Source organism: Copadichromis virginalis, linkage group LG7 (assembly GCF_057382275.1).
Source record: "Copadichromis virginalis isolate Kocher_CV1m ecotype Utaka linkage group LG7, C_Virginalis_male_GT1.1, whole genome shotgun sequence".
Taxonomy (NCBI): Eukaryota; Metazoa; Chordata; class Actinopteri; order Cichliformes; family Cichlidae; genus Copadichromis; species Copadichromis virginalis.
Genome location: NC_140624.1, coordinates 9,929,498 through 9,953,266, shown reverse-complemented (window position 1 = coordinate 9,953,266; position 23,769 = coordinate 9,929,498). Strand labels below are relative to the sequence as shown.

The following is a 23,769-nucleotide window of genomic DNA, read 5'->3' as shown; positions in this document are numbered from 1 at the left end:
GCTCTCATACTCCATTGGATGCACCAGAAAACAGCTTGGGGTTGAGTATCTTGCCCAAGGTCATGCAGATGCAAGAAGCCAGATCTACCTCCTGAGAGCATGATGATGGTTCAGATGAGCTCTCTATAGCACACTTTATGCTATAGACATAAAGTTTTATCTGTTCAACCAGATTTTTTTCCCCACAGCTGTGCAGGATACTTAGATGTTTCATGACAAAGTCTAATATAGCCTTCTTTTCCTTGAGTGTACCGAGTGGATTGCACCTCATTATAGTTCCATTCATAAACTATAATATAAATCTCCTGATTAATGGACGGCACGCCTACTTCCTCATGAATATTTATGCCTTAGTTAGATGTTAAGGGTTTCCCCACCAAGGAAAGAATTCTGAAATCATCCACTTTAGTTGTCTTCTGTGATCTTTTGGGCCTTTTTAGTGTCACTGAATAGACATTTATTCCCTTTAAGAATGTACCATTAAGTTGGTGATTTGACCGACCCTTCCTTAAGTTTGTGCTCTTTGTCTTATGCTATTGTTTTGCATTTTTCAGCCTAATTATGGGTTCCTTCAATTGCTTTGATGATCCTTGGACCTGATACTGAACAGCCTCATCTGGCATCAAACTGACTCTCAATCGTAGGAAATCATCTTACTTTTGAGTGTCTAAAAAATGGGGGGCTATATTATATAGTTTTGCTGTTTAAGATCCACTGTGGTGATGTGCAAAACAAGTAAAAGTAGTATTGTCCAAAATCCTGTAGATATGTTGGCATGTTTACCCTTTGTGTCGTATTTCCGTTCAATAAACCACTGAAGAGACTGAAGTCAAAACAAGTAGACAAACTCTTTCATGTTTTAATTATAAATTTATTACATAATATAACAAACATATATCTCTGTGGTGGAGATATCCTGGGCAACATCTCAGATCTTGCCTCAACCTTTACTATCTCCCTTACTCTGCATGAGGAATACTAGGTAGCTTCTGGTTAACTCATATTTGTACACGGGATTTTGTGTATTAAAATACAGAGGGACTTTTATATGAATATTTTTAAGTGTGCAAAGGGAGAATAATTGCAGATGAGTTTTCTGGTCATTTGATGCCGATAAGGGGAAGCTTAACCCGTGAGACAAGGCTGAGGTGTTGCAGTGATACATCCACCAATCTAAACTTCACAGTGCAAACAAGGAGAAAACTGACAATGAAAGAAAAAAAACCCTTTTGATGATAAGATCACTGGTTCCATTTGGTCACTGGACTCCAGTGGGTTTTTAAAAAAGGTCACGCTGCTGCCCCTATACTATGTAGATTGTGCTTTGTTGATTACAAAATAAGACAAAGGAAATTATTTGACCAAATGATGTGTACTTCTGTTACACTTTGCTCATTTTGAGTCTGTATCTGTGGTAATCTTAGCCACCGGTCCAAGCAGTTATTTAGTACAGCGCTTATTCTCCTAACCAGGCCAGGCTGTGTCAAACTTCAGACTGCATATGTTCACCCTTTATCACAGTAAATCAAGCAGTTGTCTCCAAATTTCATTTAAATCAATAATTTAATAATACAGATATTAATTAATATGAGAATATATATATATATATATGTACTACTTCTTCAAAAAATAAAAGTAATGACTGTACTTCCAGCTGCAGGAAAATACAGAAGGATCTAACAAACATCTGTTCTCAAGATTTCCAGGAGATGGCACCATGTTATCATGTTATCTAACAGCTTTAGAGTGCTGTAACTAAGATAGTCCTAAAGCAAAGACAAATATACAGTGAAAAGTTTATTTACTTTTTGGCACATTTTTCCTTTGTGTTGTTTGTTCCTCACTGGATCACTTCATATAGCATATCCAAAACTCAGAAACTGAAGGTCTGAAAAAGGAAAGAGGAGTGCTGCCAGACAGAGTGGAGGGTAAAGAGCACAAATGCCATCTGGGAATGGGTTTACAAAACAGTGATACTGCATAAGCCGTGCCTACACAGTTACAAGGTGAGCTGTGGTTGTCTTGCAATATAAAATGTGACCGTGTTCATCAATAATGTGGTAATCTCAGTCTGTCTTGTTGCTCTTGAGCCGAGCAGTCCACTTTATGAAGACGTCACTTAGTACAAAACAAGAATGCCGGACGATGATGTTGAGTTTTGAAATGAAGATTAATGCATGTGTGCATTTTTATGTTTGTGTGTGTGTGTGTGCGTTTTGTGAGCACGTGTGTTTGTGTGACACAGCCACTGCTGGCAACATCTGATGGTAATACAGTAAGGCTATAGTGGACCAACTCCAGTGATGTAAACCCTAACAATTAACCACACACACACACTGACGCTCTTGCACTGTCACACGCATTCTCATTGTTTCAATCCCAAACAAACGCACAAAAATGGAAACAAATAAGCGATTGCACACATACACACTGCCATACACACAGTGAAGAAGAACGACCACACAGAGAGATTCAGGGAATCCAGATGCACGCATGCTCTTGGACGATGGGTGGCTTTTATGTTAGCACCTTGTCACCTTGTTTTGTGCAAATCATCCCCTAGTTCATAGTTCAGAGTTCAAAAGTTCAAGAGTTCATAGAAAGAATAAAATCTGCTCACCTTTTTTTCACAGGTGGTTAACTATGCATATATGCCAAACATTCATATATAGATCTATATACTTTTTGTTTTTCAAAAATTTATATGAAATCTATTATATATACATTGCTTGTGATTAAAAAAAGCAAATATTTGTAGTTTGTTTATTTTTTACAAGTGTAAGTATGTTTAGAATGGACAGGAGATTTTTTTTCTGCTCTTTTTCAGTCACTCTAAAATTCAGATGAGTCATGATCCACACGCTACAAAATCTACCCACAGTGTCCGAGGGTAACAAATCAAACGACAAAAGAAGAACTGATAAGAACAATTTAAAAAAAGAAGTGTTCAAATGAGTCTGAGGACGTGACATCTACGTCAAAAACAAAAGAATAATCAGTGAGGTCACAGCGAGGCAGTGAGTGCTATTCCTACAACCCACATACACCGTTAAATTCCCCACCTGCTTTTACAAACTGTGAGAAAAAGAAACTAAACATGCGTGCACTTTTTCGCCAGGTGTAAGTGCCTTGGCATACTGATTGGATTCTGCTGATGCACAGAGGTTTTACTTTTTTTACTGGTAATAGACATTTACTGGCTTCCCGTCAGAGAAAAGCTATAAAATGCATTTCGTTGTGTGAATAAAACTCACTGTTTCTCACTGCCAGCAGAAGCTACTCATGAGTACAATTGTAGATTTGTATTGTTAAAGGAAAATTCAGTGTTTTTTTTTAAACAACCTGCGCCTTATTGTTTTGAGTTGTAGCTGTCCCTCTGTTTATGATATTTTACTCACTTAGAAAATGGTAAAGATCGAGGAAAGCAGCAATAATGTCAGGTTGTAAAATACTGAATTTTCTTTAAGACCTTGCAGAGGCTTTCCCATCCCCACAGCCTGAGAAACTACAGACATTCCCTGCAGTGGCATTTCAGAAGGGCATACACATCAAGCTCATTTAAGCTTGTATGGCAAGTTTTTATTGGTTATACAGGTAAAGGAACACAATTATTAGCTTTTTAAAAAAAATTATTTGAACAGTTAAAGCTTGTTTCTCCAGGTTTCCATGCTTGGAAATTGATACCAGACCTTGTGCAAACTGGTCTAAGTAACACTATCGGGGACAGGGATGGAATCTTTACTAGCTCTCTAACAGACTATGGTGGTGTTTAACTGTTGAAGTGTAAGAAAAATTCAATTTCTAGTAGTAAAACAGCAAGCAACCTCTTCATGCTGGTGCCCCAAACTTCCATCCCTGAGTGATAAACAGGCATAAGATGAAGAGCCCCTTTAAAGCCAGTCAGCTTGCACATAGGTGGCCGGTGCCCTTGATGTGTTATTGTGGATACACAGGCAGCGGGATCTGTTGCTGAAGCAGTAGGGATGGGTGTCAACTGGGGTCTCAGCCTCACATTACGGGATGCCCTTTAGTATGAAGGAAGACCGTAAGAAAATAAAAACAAACAACAAACTCTTTGTCAAAAACATGAAGCAACTCGTCATGCTACGGTTCAAAAAAGGAGTGACCATAAGGAAAGTTGGATACCTATGACAAAAACTTCATTTCCATATTTATATACTTTTTCCTTTCAAATATATATATATATATATATATAGAATACTTATATATATGTACGTATATATATATAAGTATGTATATAATTGGTAGAAATGAGTAAACTATTAGTGGAATAGATTTAAAGATTTCTCTCTGCCTTCTATACTAAAAACCAAAAAAACAGGTGCAGATTAATTTATTATATTTCCTCTTTGCAACATTGTCTTTTCTCCTGAAAGCTATATTTAAATACATATATATATATATATATATATGTATATATTATATAATACCTATATATATTATTCCCTTTGGAAAACCAAAAAAAGAAACTGATTATGAAAAAAAGCCACGAGTGTTGGTTAAACATTCTCCAAATATAATAGATAGCACAGTCTGGGTACCAAGGCAGAGGGGGTTTTCTCCCACGGTTTACTTTGTGGAGCTCCGACTCTGGGCTCTAAAGTCTTCGGTTTAAAAACAGCACGTATACAGAAGACACACCTTTTTCAGGGCTGTGTGTCCGTAGCACTGTGTTCATTGCTGTTGATCTCTGTATAAATATTTTGAAAGGCAACTGAGCTTTCTGTGTGGAACAAAAAATTCTGCCTCCTCCTCCTCCTCCTTTACTCGAACTGCAAGAAGGCTTTCAGCAGCCTAATAGAGGGACCTGGGGGGTTATTTGGGAGGGGAGGTAGAAAGGAGAGGAGGGAGCGAGAAAGTGGGGATGTTACTAAGGAAACAAGTGAACCTTTCACAAATCAAATGTTCTAATTGGAGCTCGTCTGGCTCGTCTTAGCAAAAAATAATTAAATAAAAACGCCAAATATCATTTTGGGCCTGATTTAATTGGCCACAAAAGCAGGGTGGTGGGCAAGAAGAAAAATGAATGTATCGACGACTCCTCTTCAGTGCATTGCCAAGTGCAGGGTGTTAATGCAGAATGGAAACAGAGTGTGCCTAAGAGCTGCAGGTCAACATTTGTGATGCCGAACATAAAAGCAGCCGGAGTAAAAGAGGAGCGGCCCCTATCGCATCGCTTATTTTCCTTAACCCCCGAATCTTCTGTCTGTCTTCACCGATCTCCATCTGTGGCTGTGTCTCAGGGCAGGGGTCAGCTCTCCAGCAGCTGTTTCAGTGCTCGCTCAATGTTCATGCGGTGTCCGACTCGTGTCACTCCCAGCTCTGCAAAGTCATCCTTGGTTAGAGCAGGGAGGTGAGAACCTTCGATCTCATGTTCCTGAAACCCTGCTCTGTGCTCCCCCAGGTTGATGCTCTCCAACCAGTCTCCAACATCATACTTGTTCCAGAGGTGGAGGGGTTTTTGGTGAAAGGGTCGTAGAGCTAAAAGTGGTGAACCTAACCCAGGTGAATGGGAAGGTGACGGGGACGGAGAGCGAGAGCGGGAACGGGCGCTGGAGCTCCTCATTACAAAGCGGACCTCCTTTGGCTCCTGGGGTAGGCTGAGGCTCGAGGATTTGAGGATAGTTTGTGGCGGTGTGGTTGGTGAGGTTGGTAGGCCGTAGCCTGAGAATCGTCCAAGAGGGTCGCCCCGATCAGGTGAGCCTGGACTAGGGGTGCGTCGGGTGATGGGGTAGCGACTGCCAGGGCGGATGGTGTATGTGGTTCCATAACTTCTTTGAGAGATGGTGTGGAGCTCACCTAGGCTGCTGAAAAGTCTGGTGGAAACAGACAGAGGCACAAGGCTTTAAGAATAAGGAAGACTGTTAACGAAAATAAAATAAAGAAGAAAAAATGACACTTTGGGTTATAGAGTGCAGTAAAAAAATATTTGCCCCATTCCTGATTTCTTAGTCATTGTTTTTTCTTGCATATTTCTCACACTTGCATTTTTCGGATCATTTTAATGTTAGACAAAGAAAACCAGAGTTAATAAAAAATGCCATTTTTAAATTATGATTACATTTATTAAGGGAAAAAATTTATCCAAACGTGAAATGTTGCCACCTAAACCTAATAACTAGTTATGCCACTCAATTGCAATCAAGCATGAGCAATGAGTCTTTACACTGTGGAGGAATCCTGATCCTCTCATCTTTGCAGAACTATTTTAATTCAGCCACACTGGAGGGTTTTTGAACATGAACAGCCTGTTTAAGGTCATGCTAAGGCACCTTGGTAGGATTGAAGCTTTGACTAGGCCACTACAAAATTCATTTTTTATTTGTTTTTAGCCATTCAAAGCCTACTTCATATTGCCAGACAGGTTCTATTTAAGTGATTTCTTGATTCAAGGGTGTGGCAGTAATCATGCTTGGATGTCCAGTGAAACTAAACATTTAGTCACAATGAATTTGTGATTTAACAAGGTGGGCAATTGTATTTCCTCATTGGGCCAGGTAGTTTTGGATAGCTTTTTTCCCTTAATCGATAACATCATTATATTAAAACTGCATTTTTGTATTTATTTGAGTTATGTTTATCTAATATTAAAATTTGTTTGATGATCTGACAAATGTAAGTACGAGAAATATGTCAAAAAAAAGAAAGAAATCAGAAAGAGGGCAAATACTCTTTCACAGCATGTATATAAACAGCAGTCATTCATTTTAAAGTAGGTTAGTGCAGAAGAGAGGTTAATGGCTGTTAGAAAGATCAAACTAGTCAGACTAAGAACATCTAGCTATGCAAGTGACTACAGGGTAGTTCTCCAAAATAAGAGCCCTAGCCCTAATTTTTACTCACACCCATAAAAACCCCTAGTCCCTGTGACATTAATGAGCGTGTTTTTGCTATGATTAATTCAATTAAAGCTGTTGAGTCCTACTATAAGCATCCTTGAATAGGTTAGTGTGACCAACATTAGATTACAAATACAGTGTTTAAACAGATGTATTGTGTTACACTGAAACTGCTGATATCACTAACCTGAAAGCAGAATTCATTTTCTAATGTGTGACAAATTCTGTAGAAACAAACGCACACACACACACACACATCCAAATTTAGATGCAGAAGGCAGATCTAAAAGTAGAATATTAAATTTGATTTTCAGCTCTCTTGCACATTAGTTACATTTTGACTCACTCAAAAAAATGGATACAGTAAATATTCAATTTCATGACCACGAATTACATTGTTTGAAGAAACAGGTGGGAATTGTTGTTAAACACTAATTAGCATTATTTACTTGTTAATCAAAGGAGTAAATGATCTTGGAAGCTTGGCTAACACTTAATTCAGTGCAATACGTTTAGCATTTAGGAACTCTGAGAAAGAAGGATCGTACTCACGTAAACACTGAGGTATAACTATTATTTTTTTATAGTGACCTGATATGGGATAATAGTTTAAATAGTCTAGTCACCTTTTTTAACATATATATATATATCACTCTTTTTTTGAAAGTTATTAGAAGCATAAATTTGTGACAGTCTTAGAGACTGAACGTTAGTATAAGAACAAGAACAGTAAGAAAGAGGGATGGATACAATTAAGGAAATTTTAGCTATCATTGTGCAAGCAAGGAAAAACTGATAGGAGAAACTAAACTACTGAGTTACTACAGTGGTGTCTTTTTCATGCACGTTAACATGTCTGAAGGTGTAGCACACGTTTTCCATCTCCTGCATGTTTTTGAAACTTTTTTATTGGGTGAGATTTGGAGTAAAAGAGTGTAATGAAAGACCGGTAGCTAAGCAGCACTCGGGCTGGAAAAATGTTCAGACTACGGGGAGCCGACAGATATGAGATGAGCTCCATGCGCACTTACACAGTCGTCCTGCCCTCCTGGGCGCACAGTCAGTTCTAGACCAATCAGATCAGAGCAGCAGGGCGGAGCATGCAAGGTGAGCAGAGAGAGAGCAATGGGAGAGAATGTTAGCATCACTCAATGAGACGCAGCCTGCCAACCAGACTTATAATCTGCCTCAGCCCGCTCCGCTGTCTTTGCTGTGCGTCATCTACATGTATAGGTGTATGTGACTGTGTGAGTGTATGACTGTTCATCAGTAGATGGGCATGATTGCATTTTTGTGCTTGGGTTGCTCTACATGTCAGCATGACAAAGACAGCAGAGTGGGTTTCAGCACCTGAAGGTCTGACCAGTGGGCTACATGAGAGAGAAATGAGCACACTGTTCACATATCAAACACTGCACAAAGAAAAACGAACAAATAAAGAAACACAACAGGACAGCACATGTCTCTTGACTTTTAAAGCTGCTTTTGTACTTCGTTTCACATACATTTATATAAGAAAATAATCTTTTTTTTAACATGGATTTGTATGTAGAGCACAGTATATAAGCGGTGAATGCACGTGTGTTTTGGTGGAGCATATTCTGTTTTATCATGGTTTAAAATACAAGACAGTCAAGGATCATGGCCATCCTCAACACAAACACTGAAAATCAAAACAAAGTTATGCAACTTTCATTAAAAAAGAAATAAAATAAAAAAACAAAGGAAAGAAAACCAAAAAGCACAACAGAAATGAGAAACACACTTTTGTACGTGACCCAAAGCTCTGATACACAGCACATGAACAAGGTGGAGACAAAATTCAGCAGTGTAGTTTTTGAAGGGGTTTAAATGGGGCACAGAGGGGATGGGGTAAGTGATCGACGAATGTGACAATTAAGAGTGCGGAGATGCTGATGCTCTACGTGAAATGCTACAGCAGGTGAAGAGACACAGAGGCAGAGAGGGAGAGAGAGAGAAATAATGGTGTGCGCAGTCATCTTTTTTACAGCCAAGGGCAATCAACTGTCAGCATGTAGATAGTGGTGATCTCTTCATTTGGATAACATTAGGAAGGTGTGAATCCAGTCTGAACCGGTCTTACTTGATATGTTGTATTTGATATAATTCGAGCTTCATATTTAATTTATGGTCATCCAAAAGTCCAGTGTCTTGTACAAACAGGGATTTAGGACACCAAAGTATTAGGACAGCACATTTCTGTTTCTAATAGCAGTAATGAATTCCTCTGTAAAGACACATTGCTTTAACCCTGAACCATTAAATAATTGCCCGAAAGTCACATTTTTTAAAATTATTTTTAACAAAATCAATATTAATTTGCATATTTTAGTTGTGTAGTTTTGTATCATATTTGCTACATGTGTACGGAGGCCCTGAGAGACCAAACGGAATGCAACTTAAGAAAACACCAGCATTAAGAAAAACGCAAAAGCACACACAACGGAAATAGGAAAAACGAAAATGGAAATAGGAAAAAGCAGATTTCCAAAAGCACAAGGGAAGTGTTTCTGGGGAGACAATAACCCGGCGGACCAGTTGCAGGAACCAAAATATGCTGAGAATTGTGCTGGGAGACACTTAAAAGAAGTAGAGGATCTATCGGTTTTGTGAGGAAAGAAAAGATGAGAGGTAAGTGTGTTAGCCTAACTATTAGCCCAAAAATCCGTCATCACGATTATATGAATCATGAGATTAAAACACACTTACCTAGCATGTTTTGGTTCCTGCAACTGGTCCGTCGGGCTATTGTCTCCCCAGAAACACTTCCCTTGTGCTTTTGGATCTGTTTTTTCCTATTTCTGTTTTCTTTTTTCCTATTTCCGTTGTCTTTTGTGTGCTTTTGCAGCATTTTTCTTTTTGCTGGTGTTTTCTTAAGTTGCAGTCCGTTTGGCCCCTTAGGGCCACCGTACCTCTGGCCTTTTTTTGAAAACTATTTCTTTTAAATGTATTGCACAATTTATTTTGTTTTTCTGAGGGAAAAAAAACACAGATTGTGTAGAAGTCTCAAAAACTGTATGTATCAAATATGATATACTAGGCATTAAGGGGTTGGAACATCAAACTATACTTGTCTAGAGCAACAGTAAGGATTAAATTCTGTGAATGGACATTAACTTGTAGCTCTATGGTGATTAGTTCTACAAAGACTTTCTCATTGTTCTTTCCCAGTCAGCGCTGTAACTGATTCCACTGACTCGTGGATGGAAACATGAAAATGCGATGCACAAGCTTTGGTGTGTGAAGTTGATCATGTCCTTTCGCTGATGTCACCATGATGAGAAGACTATGAAAAGTATGTTTTGACATCTTGTCAATGTAATATCGTCTGTTCATATCTTTCAGCTCCTCTTAGCAGCAGTGAAGTATGGTGGAAGCAACTTCTTCCATTCCCAATATTCACATAGAGAGAATATGATACAAGAAAAAAAAATCAGAGAAGCTGAAAGAAGGCTGTGAAAGAAAATCCAACTCAACTGCATCTAAAAAAGTGATCACAAACCACAGAGCTCTTTGTAAGGCTGAGACAGATCCACGACTCCATGACAATGCATTTAACATCCCGTCCTGTCAATTGTATTAAATGAGTAGCACTTCAGTGGGCAGCCAATAAAAGATACCATCTGTCCTTCTAACCTCAGATGTTAACTACCAGCCTGTCAAGCCACAAAAATACAACCAGTCTGAAGCCGGTTGCTTTATACTGGAGGAAATCAAAAGAGAAGATCCCACCACTTATGACAACATGACTCTTGAAGACTTTTGACGGGGTCAGACTTTGTCTGGTAATCTCGGCATTAACAGCCTTGTTAATGCTGAGATTGTGAGTGGATGGATTTCAACATGGCACACACCATTATAGTTCAGACAGGTTCAAATACTTGTTAAAATACATCCTTGAACCTTTGAGGTTATCACTGATGATAAAGTCTCTTGTCTTATCAATTATTATCAGCGATGACCGCAAAGAGCAGTGTATATGAGGATGTATTATGCACTATTTGAACAAAGGCTTTGGGAAACACTGGAAGGGGAGCTACTAGCAGGGTCATAGGTTAGAACCCAGAAGTGAGACTGTGCAAGAGATGAGGAGAAGCTTTCAGGAAGTACGTGCCTCCAAGCCCCGTTACCTTGTTTGCACCAACGGATAATCTACTACACACACTCACACACATATACACACACACACACACACCACTAGCTTATCAACTGCTACCGTCTACTCTTACCAACACAGAACACTTAACAGGAAGCAAAGGAGTACAGCTGTAACTATGGAAACAAGGAGCCATCAACTGTAGTACTACTGTACTGTATCTCTAAAAACAATCATTTCTTGAAAAACATTGTGGTGTAGTAATACTTCAATTGTCTTTTTTAATGATTCTTGAGGGACCGTACAAGTGTCAGTGAGGGAATCAGCTGATGCAAACAAGGTAACAAATAACAGTACAAAGAATATTAATGAAAAAAAAGATGTATATAAGTACTGTTCTCCTTCAATGGGCTGATAGACTCGTTATGTAAAATATATTTAAAAAAAAGCTTTGGTTTACCCTAGAGTCTATAACCTTAAGGTTTACTCTCTTCGGTGTCCTCACATCTGCAGAAATATAAAGGATTTCATTGTACTTTCAGGTAAGGTGTGAAAAAAGAAACCCACAGATATCAGACAAAAACACCAGTGTGCTTCAGTTAACCCTGAGACAGCTGCTGCTATGTGAGAAGTCTTCTTCTTACGGATGTTAAAGACCAAAACATGACCTGCTAATGTTATAGGATATATTAACTATGCTGTTCCACTAATATTGTCAGGGAAACTAGCACCAACAATGGTAGTGACCTCTGATATCATTACTATTTACCATCACAACTTAAACAGAAATGTACTAGCTTATAAAAAGAATGCACAATGGAAGATAACAACAGACACTGGTGCAAATAAAGTGATATAATAAAAATGCTGATAAACTAGAGAAAATAATTAACTCAGTGTCAAGAAGTAATTTAAATAAATCAAAAACACACAATGCTTGATTTTTTTTTTACTCTACCACTACATAAAGAAAGGATAAGAATGAAACTTAAAAGGATTTGTTTTTTTTTTATTAAAACCCTTTGTTCTCTTACTTTATAAGATCATGTCTTACCTGGCACCTGCCACAGGTGACTTCCTTCCTGGATCAAGTGATGCTCCCAGAGGTTCCTCTCCTAGTGATCTGGTGTCTTTATTTAGCTGCTGTAGTCGTGAACTGAGCTCTCCCATAACAGATGGTTTTGCTCCCTCATCTGCACCCAGCCCCAGTCCCAGCCCACCAAGATTTCCCAAACTCCCAATACCTAGCCCCACTCCTGGGCCACGGGGCTCCACTGGGTCTCCCCATAGCTTGGACCTCCTCTGGAAGAGGTAGCGTGGCTTGGTGGGGGCTAGACCAGTAACTGAGGCTGAACCACCTGGGGGGAGTCCAGCTCCTCCAGCTGCAGCAGCAGCCAGGGCAGCAGCCTGCTGCTGTGATAGCAGCTCGCTGTCAGAGCTCTGCTTCAGCAGAGGGTCCCTGAAAGTGACGGGGCCTTTACTGCCTCCTATCTGGGATTTTAGTCGGGGCTTAGGAGGCACTGGCGGCTTGTCGAGCACAAATGTCTGCCCGTCGGCATAGGAAGTGTGCGTGGTGTGTGTGTCGGCAGGCTCGCCGCTTTCTGAGGACAATGTGGACATGCTGGAAACCGTGGAGACGGTGCTGGTGGTCTCGAGATGGTGGTCTCGCTCTCTCTCGCTGGAGCTGCGCGTGTCAGCTTCCTCCACGCCTGAGTCAGCCGCAGAGCCAGACTCACCCACCGGTGGGGGCTCCAGAGGGTCAGAGGGCTTCCCTGAGACAGCTGCTGCACTGGGTGGAGGCAGGGGTTGAGCAGGCTGAGTGGGGGTCACAGCTGGCGTTGCTAGGGTTGAGGGCGTTTGTGGCGTTGGTGTTGCAGGGGTGGCGGGAGACACAGCAGGCTTAGCTGGAGACACTGGCGCCCCTTGTGCCTGTGCCAGTAGCCCATTAGCAAACTCATCTGGTGGCGGAACAACTCCAATCTTACGTAGCTCCTCTCGTGTTTCCTCATCGCTGGAGGATAACATGGCAGGGGGAAGGGTTACTGTGTACGGATCCACATCCTCCTCTGAGCTTCCCTGAGCCAGACCCTTCTCTTGGACTGGACTGGCAGAACTCTGAGCTTGGAGCTGGGTCTGGGGCTGGGCGACACTGGGACTGGGGGATTTAGCGCGTGGACTTGGTGATTTGCTGGGCTCCATGGAGGCTGGGGCAGGTGTCTGCTCTTGTTCTGAATCCACTCCAACAGCCTGCCCATTACTGGTGGCATGGACCATGATTAGCCCTGCTGTCTTCTGCTGTGATGTATCCATAATACTGATCAACATACTCTTTTTATCCTCTAACCTCTTCTCTTCCTTCCTTTCCTCTATCCTGGCCTCCATCTCCTGCCGGAATGATACAGGTGACGAAGATGCAGCCCACTGTGGCTTGGTGGGCTGCGGGGATAAAATTGATGCTGCGGAGGATCCAACCCCGAAACCCGCTACCTTGGCGCTTTTAGGTGAAAAAGGGGGAGATGTAGCTGCCCCTTCCCCATGTGGAGACTCTTTGGTCTGAGTGTCAATGAATATTACACCCTGGCCTAATTGCTCTTGTTTAGTCCGAGGCTCTGGGCTGCTAGTAGGGGACTGGCTCTGGGAGGTCAGTGCCCTCTCCCTTGCGGCCAGCGCAAGAGCCAGTGGTGAATTGGGGTCCAGAGGCTTTCCTGTAAGTGGATGGATAAAGGTGGTCCCACTAGGTGAGGGGCTCAGAGCCAAGGCAGGGGGAGGCAGCTGTCCCAGCTCTCGTGTCAGCATCCGTTCATCGATGGAGTGAGACTGAGTCAGAGAGGGGGAATCAGAGCTGGTGGTAGATGCCCCCTCCATGGTCCCAACAGAAAGGAAGACAGTGGATTTCCTCCGTTCTTCTAGGCGACGCTCACGATCCTTTACAGCTCCAGCAATTGCAGCGGCAAAGGGGCCCTTGCCCTGAAACATCATCTCTCCTTGAACACGCATACGCTCTCGCTCAGCCATCAGCTGCTGCTGGTAGTAGTCTGCACGGCTGGTGTGTGTGTGCCCGTAGGTAAGTGGGTGTCGTCCTGAGGGTGAGCTCTCTCGCGAGTGGGCAGCAGCTAAGGCCAAACTAGCTTTTTCTTGTGCATCTTCCACCTGCAGTGTAGAGACCAAAAAAATCAGGTTCCTTCTTTTTTTTTTACATTCAAATGAAAGCAACAAAATCAGATAGCATCGATAACATTCCACCTACCTGTAGCTGTTTCACCAGAGGACTCTTCTTTCTTTGGGGCTTGGTAGGTGTGTACAGTCCAATGCTAAACTGACCCACGTTTGCGTAAGGGTTGTCAATAACCCGACCTTTCCTTTTGATTCGCTCAGGTGGAGTAGCAGCAGAAGGACGTGGAATTTCTGTAGGTTCAACAGGTAAATGAGAAGAATCCTGCAGAATGATCATGGAGCGTGCTTTCTTCTGTCTCTCAATGTGTGTGGCCTGCCGCTGAGCGGCCTCGTAAGGCAGGTCCAAGGAGGACGGCTTGAAGCTCGAACGTCCTGCAGGCTCATGGCCCTGACTCTGTGTTCTCGATGGAGGTGGAGGGGGGCAGAAAGCTGGGGGAGGACCAGTGTCTAGATAGTAAGGAGGAGGAGGAGGTGCCGTTTGTGGAGGGGGAGGGATAGGGTGGGGTTGTGAGTGGTCTCGGAGGCTGTCTGTCATAGAGGAACTGCGGGGAAATCGGTGCTCGCCTACAAGAGCAGACAGCCGATCCTCCTCAGTGGCACCTGATGACGGTAAAGAGAGCAAAGAGCACAGATCATCTGGTGATAAACAAGCTCTTGAAAAAGTGCCAAGCTGGTCCACATAAAAAAATGTACTGCATCCATCTGTAAATTTGTTTACTTACATAGATAATATGTATCAGGTGTCAAAAAACACGATTATTAAAGTAGTTTAATAAAACATACAGTTCTATTTTTGACTCACATAGGATTCATTTAATGAGTATACTTACAAAAAGCATAATGTTTAATAATAAAGTTGCGTATTAATAATATATATGTTAAGCTACTTTGAAACAAGCTTTGTGCTACTTGAACAACTGCTTTCTAAATCTGTTCCAGTATCCAGTATTCATATTTACAAATTTTCAACAGTCAATGCCAAGTAATTATATATCCCACACTGTCAACTGACAACATTTGTTAATCAGTCAAGTTTTGACATGGCACATTACGACTTAACAACGAGCTTCAGTCTCAGTATTGCCTAGTCGTTCTCCTGAAACAAATTATGAAAACACAATGAAGCTTCCTCAAATTCTAGTCTCTACTTTAGGTACAATTACACTATCATTCACCTTATTTGAATATGTACAGGATGGGTGATTGCTTTACCAAAAGATTTGGTCCTGGACATGCCCTTTGGTAGTTGTATGTGACCTCTCTCAATCCCTGGATGGAGACCTCCATGTAGAGTCATCCCTTGTCTCTCAAACAGTGACTGCATGAAAAAAAAAACAAGAAAAGTATCTTAAAATCTTGAAAGCACACCATGACTCCTATAGGTTAATTCAAAGAATATGCATAAATGTGCGCAGCAGTGCATGTCGTGTTGGCCAGGTATTTTTGTATGTGCGCTGAGTTTGTATGTATGCCAGCAGAGCAGCATATGCTGTCTGCCAATGTGCTGTGTGTAGGTGCACTCACACTGATCTCTGCTGGGGTTATTCTCCTGCTGGTGGGCCGTTGTTTGACAGTGGCTGCTCTGTAATCTGCCTCAGAGGGCTGAGAACGCAACATAGACTCCTGTGATGCCAACATCTCATCTAGTCTTTCTGTTAAGAAGAAAATTGGCCAGAACTAAATACTGAGACATAAAAACGCTGTGGCATCTATTCCAAATGTTGATATCACCATAAAGAATACAAAGGCACCTCTAAGATGTAGCTATATGTGTGGGGTCATGCTCTGTGGTACTGTACAAAATCACTACCCTGTCTCAATAAAATACAGGAAAAAGAAAAAAAAGAACGAAAGAAAGAAGCGATAAGTGACAGAAAAGTGTAGACTGTCCACATGGCTCATGTGTTCTTCTGCTCTGCTCATCTGCTCTAATAAGCGGTTCTCAAATTGACACATCATTGATAAATCATCTTTGTGACGTCCAAAGAGATGTCAATTTCTTGTCTCAGACTCACCTCCTCTTCTCCTCCGAGCAGAAGCTTGGTGGGAAAAAGATAGCGTCAGCAGAGGAGGGAAAATGACAAGAACAAGCCAACAGAAGTGACTATTCTAAAAGTTAGGAGACACACCAAGTTTTAATGACAAAGCCAAAGCAGAAATATGACAGAAAAGGAGGGAAAAAAAAGAGTGTCGAGTTTGCATACCACTTATTTGGCACTCACCTAGTTCCTCCAGCTCAGCGGTCATGGACTTAGAGCGCAGTGTCAGGGTGGTGCTGGGAGCTCTCTTGGGTGGTGGCGGCGCTGTGGAGAAAAGGCATGGAGTTGAGGATGAACTTGAGGGGGATGAAAATCCTTTGGCTTTGCGGCTCAGTGCCCTCCTGGCATCCCCGAGACGGCCAGCCCATCCTGTCCTCACTGATTTGATTTGGTCAAATTCGGTTGAACTGGATGCTTCACACTTAGTCAGGACCTTGTTCACGCTACGGTTGGAGCCCAGCTTCTTCATATTTTGCTATCTGTTTGTCAGATGACTTATAAATGTATCAGTCTGTCTTCAAGACTTTTAGTTTTTTAGTCTCTGTGCTGCAAGAATTCCTCTCTGTTGAGGAGCCCATTGGGTGGAAATGTACAGGTCAGTCCTCCCAGTAAACAAAGAACAATAGAGTTTGTCCGCCACAATAGGCAGAAAAAGTAAGAAATGTGTGGAAAGGAGAGGGAGAAAGTCGTCCATCTTACTTTTAATATGCTGCCTGCCTAGAATTTAGCAGATGTGTATCAGACAGAGGCACACATTAATGAACCAGCTTATACAAACATGCATATCCTCCCCCAGAGAAAATTCCTTGAGGGTGCACATAATGACATGTGGGCTGACAGATGAAGAGATGATAGTAAATTCAACAGCTAAGGAAAACGATGCACTGCAGACTTTATATCCCACAGCTTGTGGGAGCCTCCCAATCCTACTATACACACAGGGCAATCGTCCCAGTCAAAGCAGTAAATCATATCTACCAAATCTTAGCTTCAAAAACAAACTATAGAGTTATGGGACTAAAAATAGGTTAGACTAAGCACTGAAATGAACGTAATGTAAAAAACAACGCAGCAACTGATTTTAAAATCATGTTAAACCTGCAGTAACAACACCAATGCCATGCAGTCTGACAGTGAAACCACATATAGCTGCATTCTCTACATGCTATAACCAAGTTTCCCAACAATACCACACGACAGAACTAGATGAGCTCACGCTATCTGAGATAGACCAGCCAACACTCCACTCAATGCACCACTGTAGCGCGATAGATCTCCAAATCCCACAGTTGCCTCAATGCCTTACTAGAGCATAACTATCATCGCTGCCACCAGCAGCCGCAGATCTAGTGTACATACGCCATCCTGGGTACTGTCCTTATCAAACATCTTCATTTCCTCACAAGCCTGCACATTCTGGTACAGGAGCAGGGAGCAGAGGAGATGGAGGAGGAAGGCGAAAGAGAGAGGAACAGAGACAGACTCAGAGGGAGAGAGAGTTGCTTTTGCTGTAATGTAATGCTTAATTCAAACATGCAGTGTAGTCACCATGGCAACGGTGGCAGTAGTGAGGCCACGCATGGTGCAGAGAATGTGTGTTCGCTCGCGGGTCCGTGTGTGTCTGCATGTTTCTGTGCGTTTGTGTAAAGGTGCAGCACACCAAGTCCCACTGGAGGATATGAGCAGCAGGAGGGGGTGTTCAATATTGATTAGGGTGCAAAAAAAAAGGCATTTAAGAGAAGTTTGAAAAAGGAATGAAGAATTTCATTCCCACCCATGAAACGCCAGATACACCCCATCTACTCTATAGCTGTTTGCACTGTCTGTCTCATCATTTCAATCTGTCTCCACATTTTTTCTTCAGTTGACAATAAAGGAATCTTACCAGTGATTATCTTTACTGTCTACTTTCTCTTTCACCTACTAAATATCTGGCCTTAGAAGCTTTGACATAAGCAGAGGTAAGAAAGCTTTAACGTTGGCTACAGTAAAGCAGCTTTGGAAAAATTGGTGTGCAAGCCCCTCTGCAACCCACATTAATCCCAAATCCTTGCAGTCATGCGGTCTCACTTAACAATTTCATTAATTAAATATTTATAAAATATTAACAAAGTGCCAAACGCATGATGGGGATGCCAAAAACAAAAACAACCCCAAAACAAAGCAAATAATAACAAGTTACATTAAAAAAAATTAACACCATCTCGGGAAAATCCTTTTCACTTGAGTCTAAGAGTAAAATTAAATGATCAATATTATATTTACATTTGTGCACCAGCAAATTAGCCTAGCTTAGCATAGTTAGTGCTATCAGCAAAAGCCCGAGTGTAGCCCAAGTATAAAACCTTTTCATACCTGTCTGACTTTCTTGTTCACTCAGCTCTTTTCACTCACCATGTGTTTATGCACCACTAATTTATTCAGACATTTAAAGCAGAATTAGTAATTATTCAACTCTGGCTCTCTCCTATAGTGTGTTTTTTATCCTCTCTCCCTCTGCTCTGTTCTCTTCCCCCTAAGCTTCCAACACAATCATCCTGGTTCTGCCTGAGTTTTCTTCTTGTTAAAAGGGAGTTTTTTCTTCCCACTGTTGCCCAGTGCTTGTTCACAGCAGGTAGTCTAACTGTTGGGGTTTTCTCTCTAATACTGTTGTGTTTTTATCCTACAATACAAAGTGTTGTTTTGAATGGGCACTATATAAATAAAACTGAATTGAAATTGTAGGTGTAAATGGCACTGCCCCAGTATTTTCTTCAGAGTCAAAGAGGATGCTCACAAAACCTACAAAAAAAGAAAAACTGCTATTTTTACATTTCAGTTTTTGCATGGATTGTGTTTTTGTCATCGGCATGTTAAATAGTGAGATTTTAGAGGCAGACTTTATCTTTGTGTTGAATTACGTGCAAAGACTGTAGCCTCTCATTAGAGACAAGAATAAGAGAGGTAGTGTCTTTTTTAATCAACTGACACCAGGAAGTACAAAAGATTTCCAAAACCTTCAACTTTTACTTTAATTAAATTACGATTGGTGTAGTCAATTGGCAAAATGGCACCATGATGGGAAGTTGAAAGGTTAAAAAAAAAGCTAATAAGTGGACCTTTCTGGGGTCAAAACATGCTAATTTGACTTCTACATGAATGAATGATACTAAGAGACTGGGTTTATTTAAAAGCGACAAGCATGAGAAATGATATTATGGCAAGAAAGACAGAAAGAGGAAGAAAGAGAGATTAAGAGACCATTAAGCCCTGAGTAGCAGAATTAAGTTGATACAGTACTGTCCTAGTGAAACTAGGTCAAACTCATTTATCACTGTCTGTATCTCAAAAATCACAAAGGACGTGCACACACCACTCTACCATGCATAAAAGCACACACACAGACAGACACGCTGCAGTGTACACAATTCTGAGGTCATTGTGCCAGGACTGTGTGGGAGCTGAGTAATCTGAGCTGTGGTTGACATGGAAACTACATGAATTTACAGCAGGGAAACGTGGTAGAAATTACCCAGACAATACACACGTATCTCCTCTGTACACAAAAATCAACATATATGTCTCCATTACCTGATAAAATTAATTTACAAATAACAAACATCGCAACAGGAGCTTCACATACCACATAAAATATCTCGAAGGGCAATCTAATGTAATCAAGCCATGTAGAATATGTTGTAAATTTATGAATAAGCTTAAAAATCCGTCCATTGTTGCATTAATGGCCTAGATATATCTGAGCCAACGTGTGAATACATTTTGCATATTCAGTGTAGAAAGCTACAACTCCCCCACGCTCTCAACTCTTGATCCCAAAACAATAAGAGCAAAATTTTTTAGTTGTCCACTTTATTCTCCAACTGAAAGGAACAGATGAAAGCGTTTGTCCTTGATACATACCCAAGACTTAACAGAATTGTTTCAAGTGACCAAAACAGTTCCTGAGAATGCGTAAGGTCATGTTTTCTCACACATTCCAGCACAACTGATTAATTTACTAGTAATGTTTATAAAATGCCTACTACTGTGTTATGATTTTGCTGAGTACAAATAAGTATGTACCTTTCTTGCGAACAACTTCCTCAGTCTCTGGTTTGCGAGTGACTGAAACCACCTTCATCAGCAGTCTGTTGCCCCCTTGGCGGATCAAGGATACCACCTGCTTATGACCCACCTTCACAACATTCACCCCATTTACCTGAGAGAAAATGCACCAACAAAGACAGAACAGGAAGCAAGAAACATACAACTTAGTTCCTGTTTTATTTAAATTTTTTGCTTTTATGCTGATAAAAGCATAGTTAAAGCACTATATTCAGTTACAGAGGGAAATTTACACGATTAAACCATACATTTACTTTGCATTTTCATCTGGATCTATGGACATTTACACTTCTTTCAGGAGTGAAATGTATACAAATCAAGATGAATAATGAGGCAATTTTTATCACCTCAATGAGGAAGTCCCCTGTCCTTAGACCGGCCCTCCAGGCCACTCCTTCCACGTCAACAGACTCCAGATACTGAAGGGCAGGGAACGCCGGGGTGGGAGTGAACTCCTCAATGGGCGTCTCAGCTGGGAAGAAATAGTTTTTAAAAAGTTTTAAACCCACGTCGTCAAATAAAGAAGTATTTATAGCTTCCTTTTGCTTCACTGGAAAGTTAGAACAGATCATGTATCACATGCTCCAAATGCTCCTTTATTTTCCTCTCAAGCAATAATCGCAACAATAATTAAAATTTCTCTTAACCAATTTATTTAATGAACACATTAGCACTGAGTTTATTTCTGCTGCATCTAAACAGTGTTACTGAAGCTTATAGTTCCATACAAACATAATTATTATAGCATGACTAAAAAGCAGACATGCAATACTTAAGAATATTTCGTAAAGTGAGCGGGCTTTCATGTACTCCATTTAATGTTGGAGTGAATCCAGCTAAATCACTGACATATGAGAGCTCTCAGAGGACCACTAAGTGAACTGCAGTGTGTGTGTTTAAGGGTAGTGAGGAGTAAAAGACCGACTGAAAGAGAGAGACGGGCGAGCCAAGACCCACGGTGGTGAGTGATGGAGCAGTAAAGCACACTAAGACTCCCGGCAAGGTGTCTGAAAGGGGTTACCATGGTAACCATGCCGAGCAGGGAGGGAGCTGGCACGTGCGTGAGTAAAACGAATTTGCGGTGATGGAGATGAGTAGAGAGCCGATTTCGGTTAAAGTGCAGAAGGTATGATAATATTTTGAGAGGATAATGAACAGGAAGGATGTGAAGGAGGTGGAGGAGAGCGAAGAGGAACAAAAACAAGAAGAGACAAAGAGGAGAGAGGAGGAGAGAGAGAGTGTAGAGTGTTTCTCTACTAAAACTCAACGCCATGTGCAGGGAACAGATGGGACAGCTAGATGACAGCTCAGCCAAGGATGACACCACCAAAGGGGCCACATGCATTCGCACAAACACATACCCAGAAACCTGAGTGCAACTGAGTACACAAACTGAGTGTTGACCAAAGCTGGTTGTGTTGTTGACTCACACGGTAACAATACTGACTGAGCCGTAGTCAGTGACTCAGATCAACAAGCTACTTCTCAGACCAAAACACTCGCACACCTTGAAAACCTTGTGAATGGCACTGGCGTGTATCTGTATGTGCATCGCTCACCTTTGGCTCCCCGCAGGACAAAGCCAAACCCCTCATTTTCTTTCTTCTGTAAAACAGCATTCTTCTCCTCTATGATATAGTCACTGTGAAGAGAGGAGCAGGGGGATAGCAGGTATGAATCCAACATCCTCCTCACACGGACACAAAGAGAGAGGGGCGAGAGAAAGGGCAGGGGAGTAAAGCGGGTCGGTCGGTGGGAGTTGAGAAGAGGGAGGAGGTGGAGGTGAGGCGCGCACACACAAACACACACACACATATGCGCACACAAAACCGCACGCGCACACACGTGTACATGTACTTCCTCTCTCAATCAAGTTAAAAGCCAAGCAAGACACCACAGCTCAGGTTTCCCAGGTGCCGCACTAGCATTTTAAGAAAGAAAGCAAGACACACACACACAAACACACTCACAAGTAGAAAGACAGAACATGAAAAAGTGCGCTAGAGAATGAGCAGGTGAGAGAAAGTCCTCATGATTGAAGTATCTATGGGATAAAACCTAAGAGTGAATCAATCTTCTAGCTGATCCTTCAGATGAGACTGCAGCTGTGGAGTGTGTTGAGGGACTTTGTGAAAGAAACTGACAGAGCTGGCTCAGATGTAATACTGTGGCTTGACTAATGGCAGTGGAAACAGTAAGTGAGCAGTTCACAACTGTCTGATTTTTCTGAGAGTTCAGTGGTGAAGGCAGGTAGGCGGTGTTAAGCTGAGGTGCTCATGCATATGTTTTTAAAGCCTGTGAGCAGAAAGTAGAGTTAGTAAAGCAGCAAAGCAAATATCTGCAGTATGGATTGTTGTGTGAGGATTAAATCAAAATTTCTGATGCCCAAAGATGTGAAATGAAGGAAGGGAGTTAACTAAAAGATATTTTAATCATGCCTTATGATAAACGGTAACATAAAATTTTTAATAGAAAGGAAAATTGAAGAAAGGTGGCCTGAATAATGCAATATTCCTTAACTCAAATCTAATAAATCTAATAAATGTTCCATTCTTTTAACAGCACAGACTGAGGGGGACTGCTCACACTTTACACCCTGAACGCCTTTACAAAATCTATTAGCTTTACAGAATTTTGAAAGTTTCAGCAGTATCATTCATCTTTCCTGACAGAAGATGCAGATCTAGAAAGGGCTGTGGTTCAGGTTGCAACTCAGTGGGTGGCTGCAGAGTCATTAGCTTAGTTACACTCCACTTTCTCAGACTTACCCAGAGCTCCTGCTGCTGGAGCCAGGAGAACCATAACAAACCTTTCTGCAGGAAGGAGGTCAAAGATTTGGTTTCATAAAGAGATATGAAACCACTTATGCACTAATTATTATGCACAGGAAAATGAGTTGGTTAAGCACCACTAAGATACTTTGCTTCAGTCCAAACCCTTTTATCTGGTATGCTTCCATCTCTGCTCTATGACACGAAATACTGCATTAATGCAATGTGCTCGTTGTCCTTGTTCAGAACATCTACCCGCCTACATAACTCGATAAAGAAAAAATACTCACTTTTCACATATCAACGGTAAATGTTTCCTCAAAATAGACCTGTCCTTTGACATTTGCAATTCTAATATTCTGCAGACAATAGCTCGGATGAAGAAACTCAAGTATAACTCAAGTGTGTGTCCTTCGTGTGCAACTGGTACTTTAATTTGTACTTCAGAGCCTCTGAATAGAAACAGAACTATGTTTAGTTATAGTTAGCACCCATTCTAAAACAAAAACGTATATGCAGACTATCACAGGTTCACAGCTTTAGTAATGGTAACTCAAAAAGTCTGTGGCTGTGGAAACAGAAGCAACACTTACTTTGACTAAAACCTAGATTGCAAGGAGATGACATTTTATGAAAGGCAAAGGAAGCAGGTCGAAACAATGCTCGTGCAGACCAGCTCTGTGTCTCTAACCGATAAACTGTGG

General features: G+C 41.4%; 1 protein-coding gene across 1 annotated transcript in view; it reads right to left on the bottom strand.

Annotated features, from left to right (window-relative positions):
* Positions 1-850: 850 nt before the first annotated feature.
* The window catches only part of shank3a (SH3 and multiple ankyrin repeat domains 3a), a 255,418-nt gene continuing 232,499 nt past the window's right edge, over positions 851-23,769 (bottom strand). Inside the window, exons 17-26 of the mRNA XM_085461600.1 lie at positions 21,854-21,936; positions 20,642-20,766; positions 20,253-20,388; positions 16,374-16,454; positions 16,167-16,190; positions 15,676-15,803; positions 15,364-15,469; positions 14,225-14,751; positions 12,032-14,127; positions 851-5,837 (exon numbers count right to left, since the gene is read on the bottom strand). Coding sequence (XP_085317726.1) covers positions 5,273-5,837; positions 12,032-14,127; positions 14,225-14,751; positions 15,364-15,469; positions 15,676-15,803; positions 16,167-16,190; positions 16,374-16,454; positions 20,253-20,388; positions 20,642-20,766; positions 21,854-21,936 — 3,871 coding nt within the window. The 3' untranslated portion in view covers positions 851-5,272. The remainder of the gene's footprint in view (positions 5,838-12,031; positions 14,128-14,224; positions 14,752-15,363; positions 15,470-15,675; positions 15,804-16,166; positions 16,191-16,373; positions 16,455-20,252; positions 20,389-20,641; positions 20,767-21,853; positions 21,937-23,769) is intronic.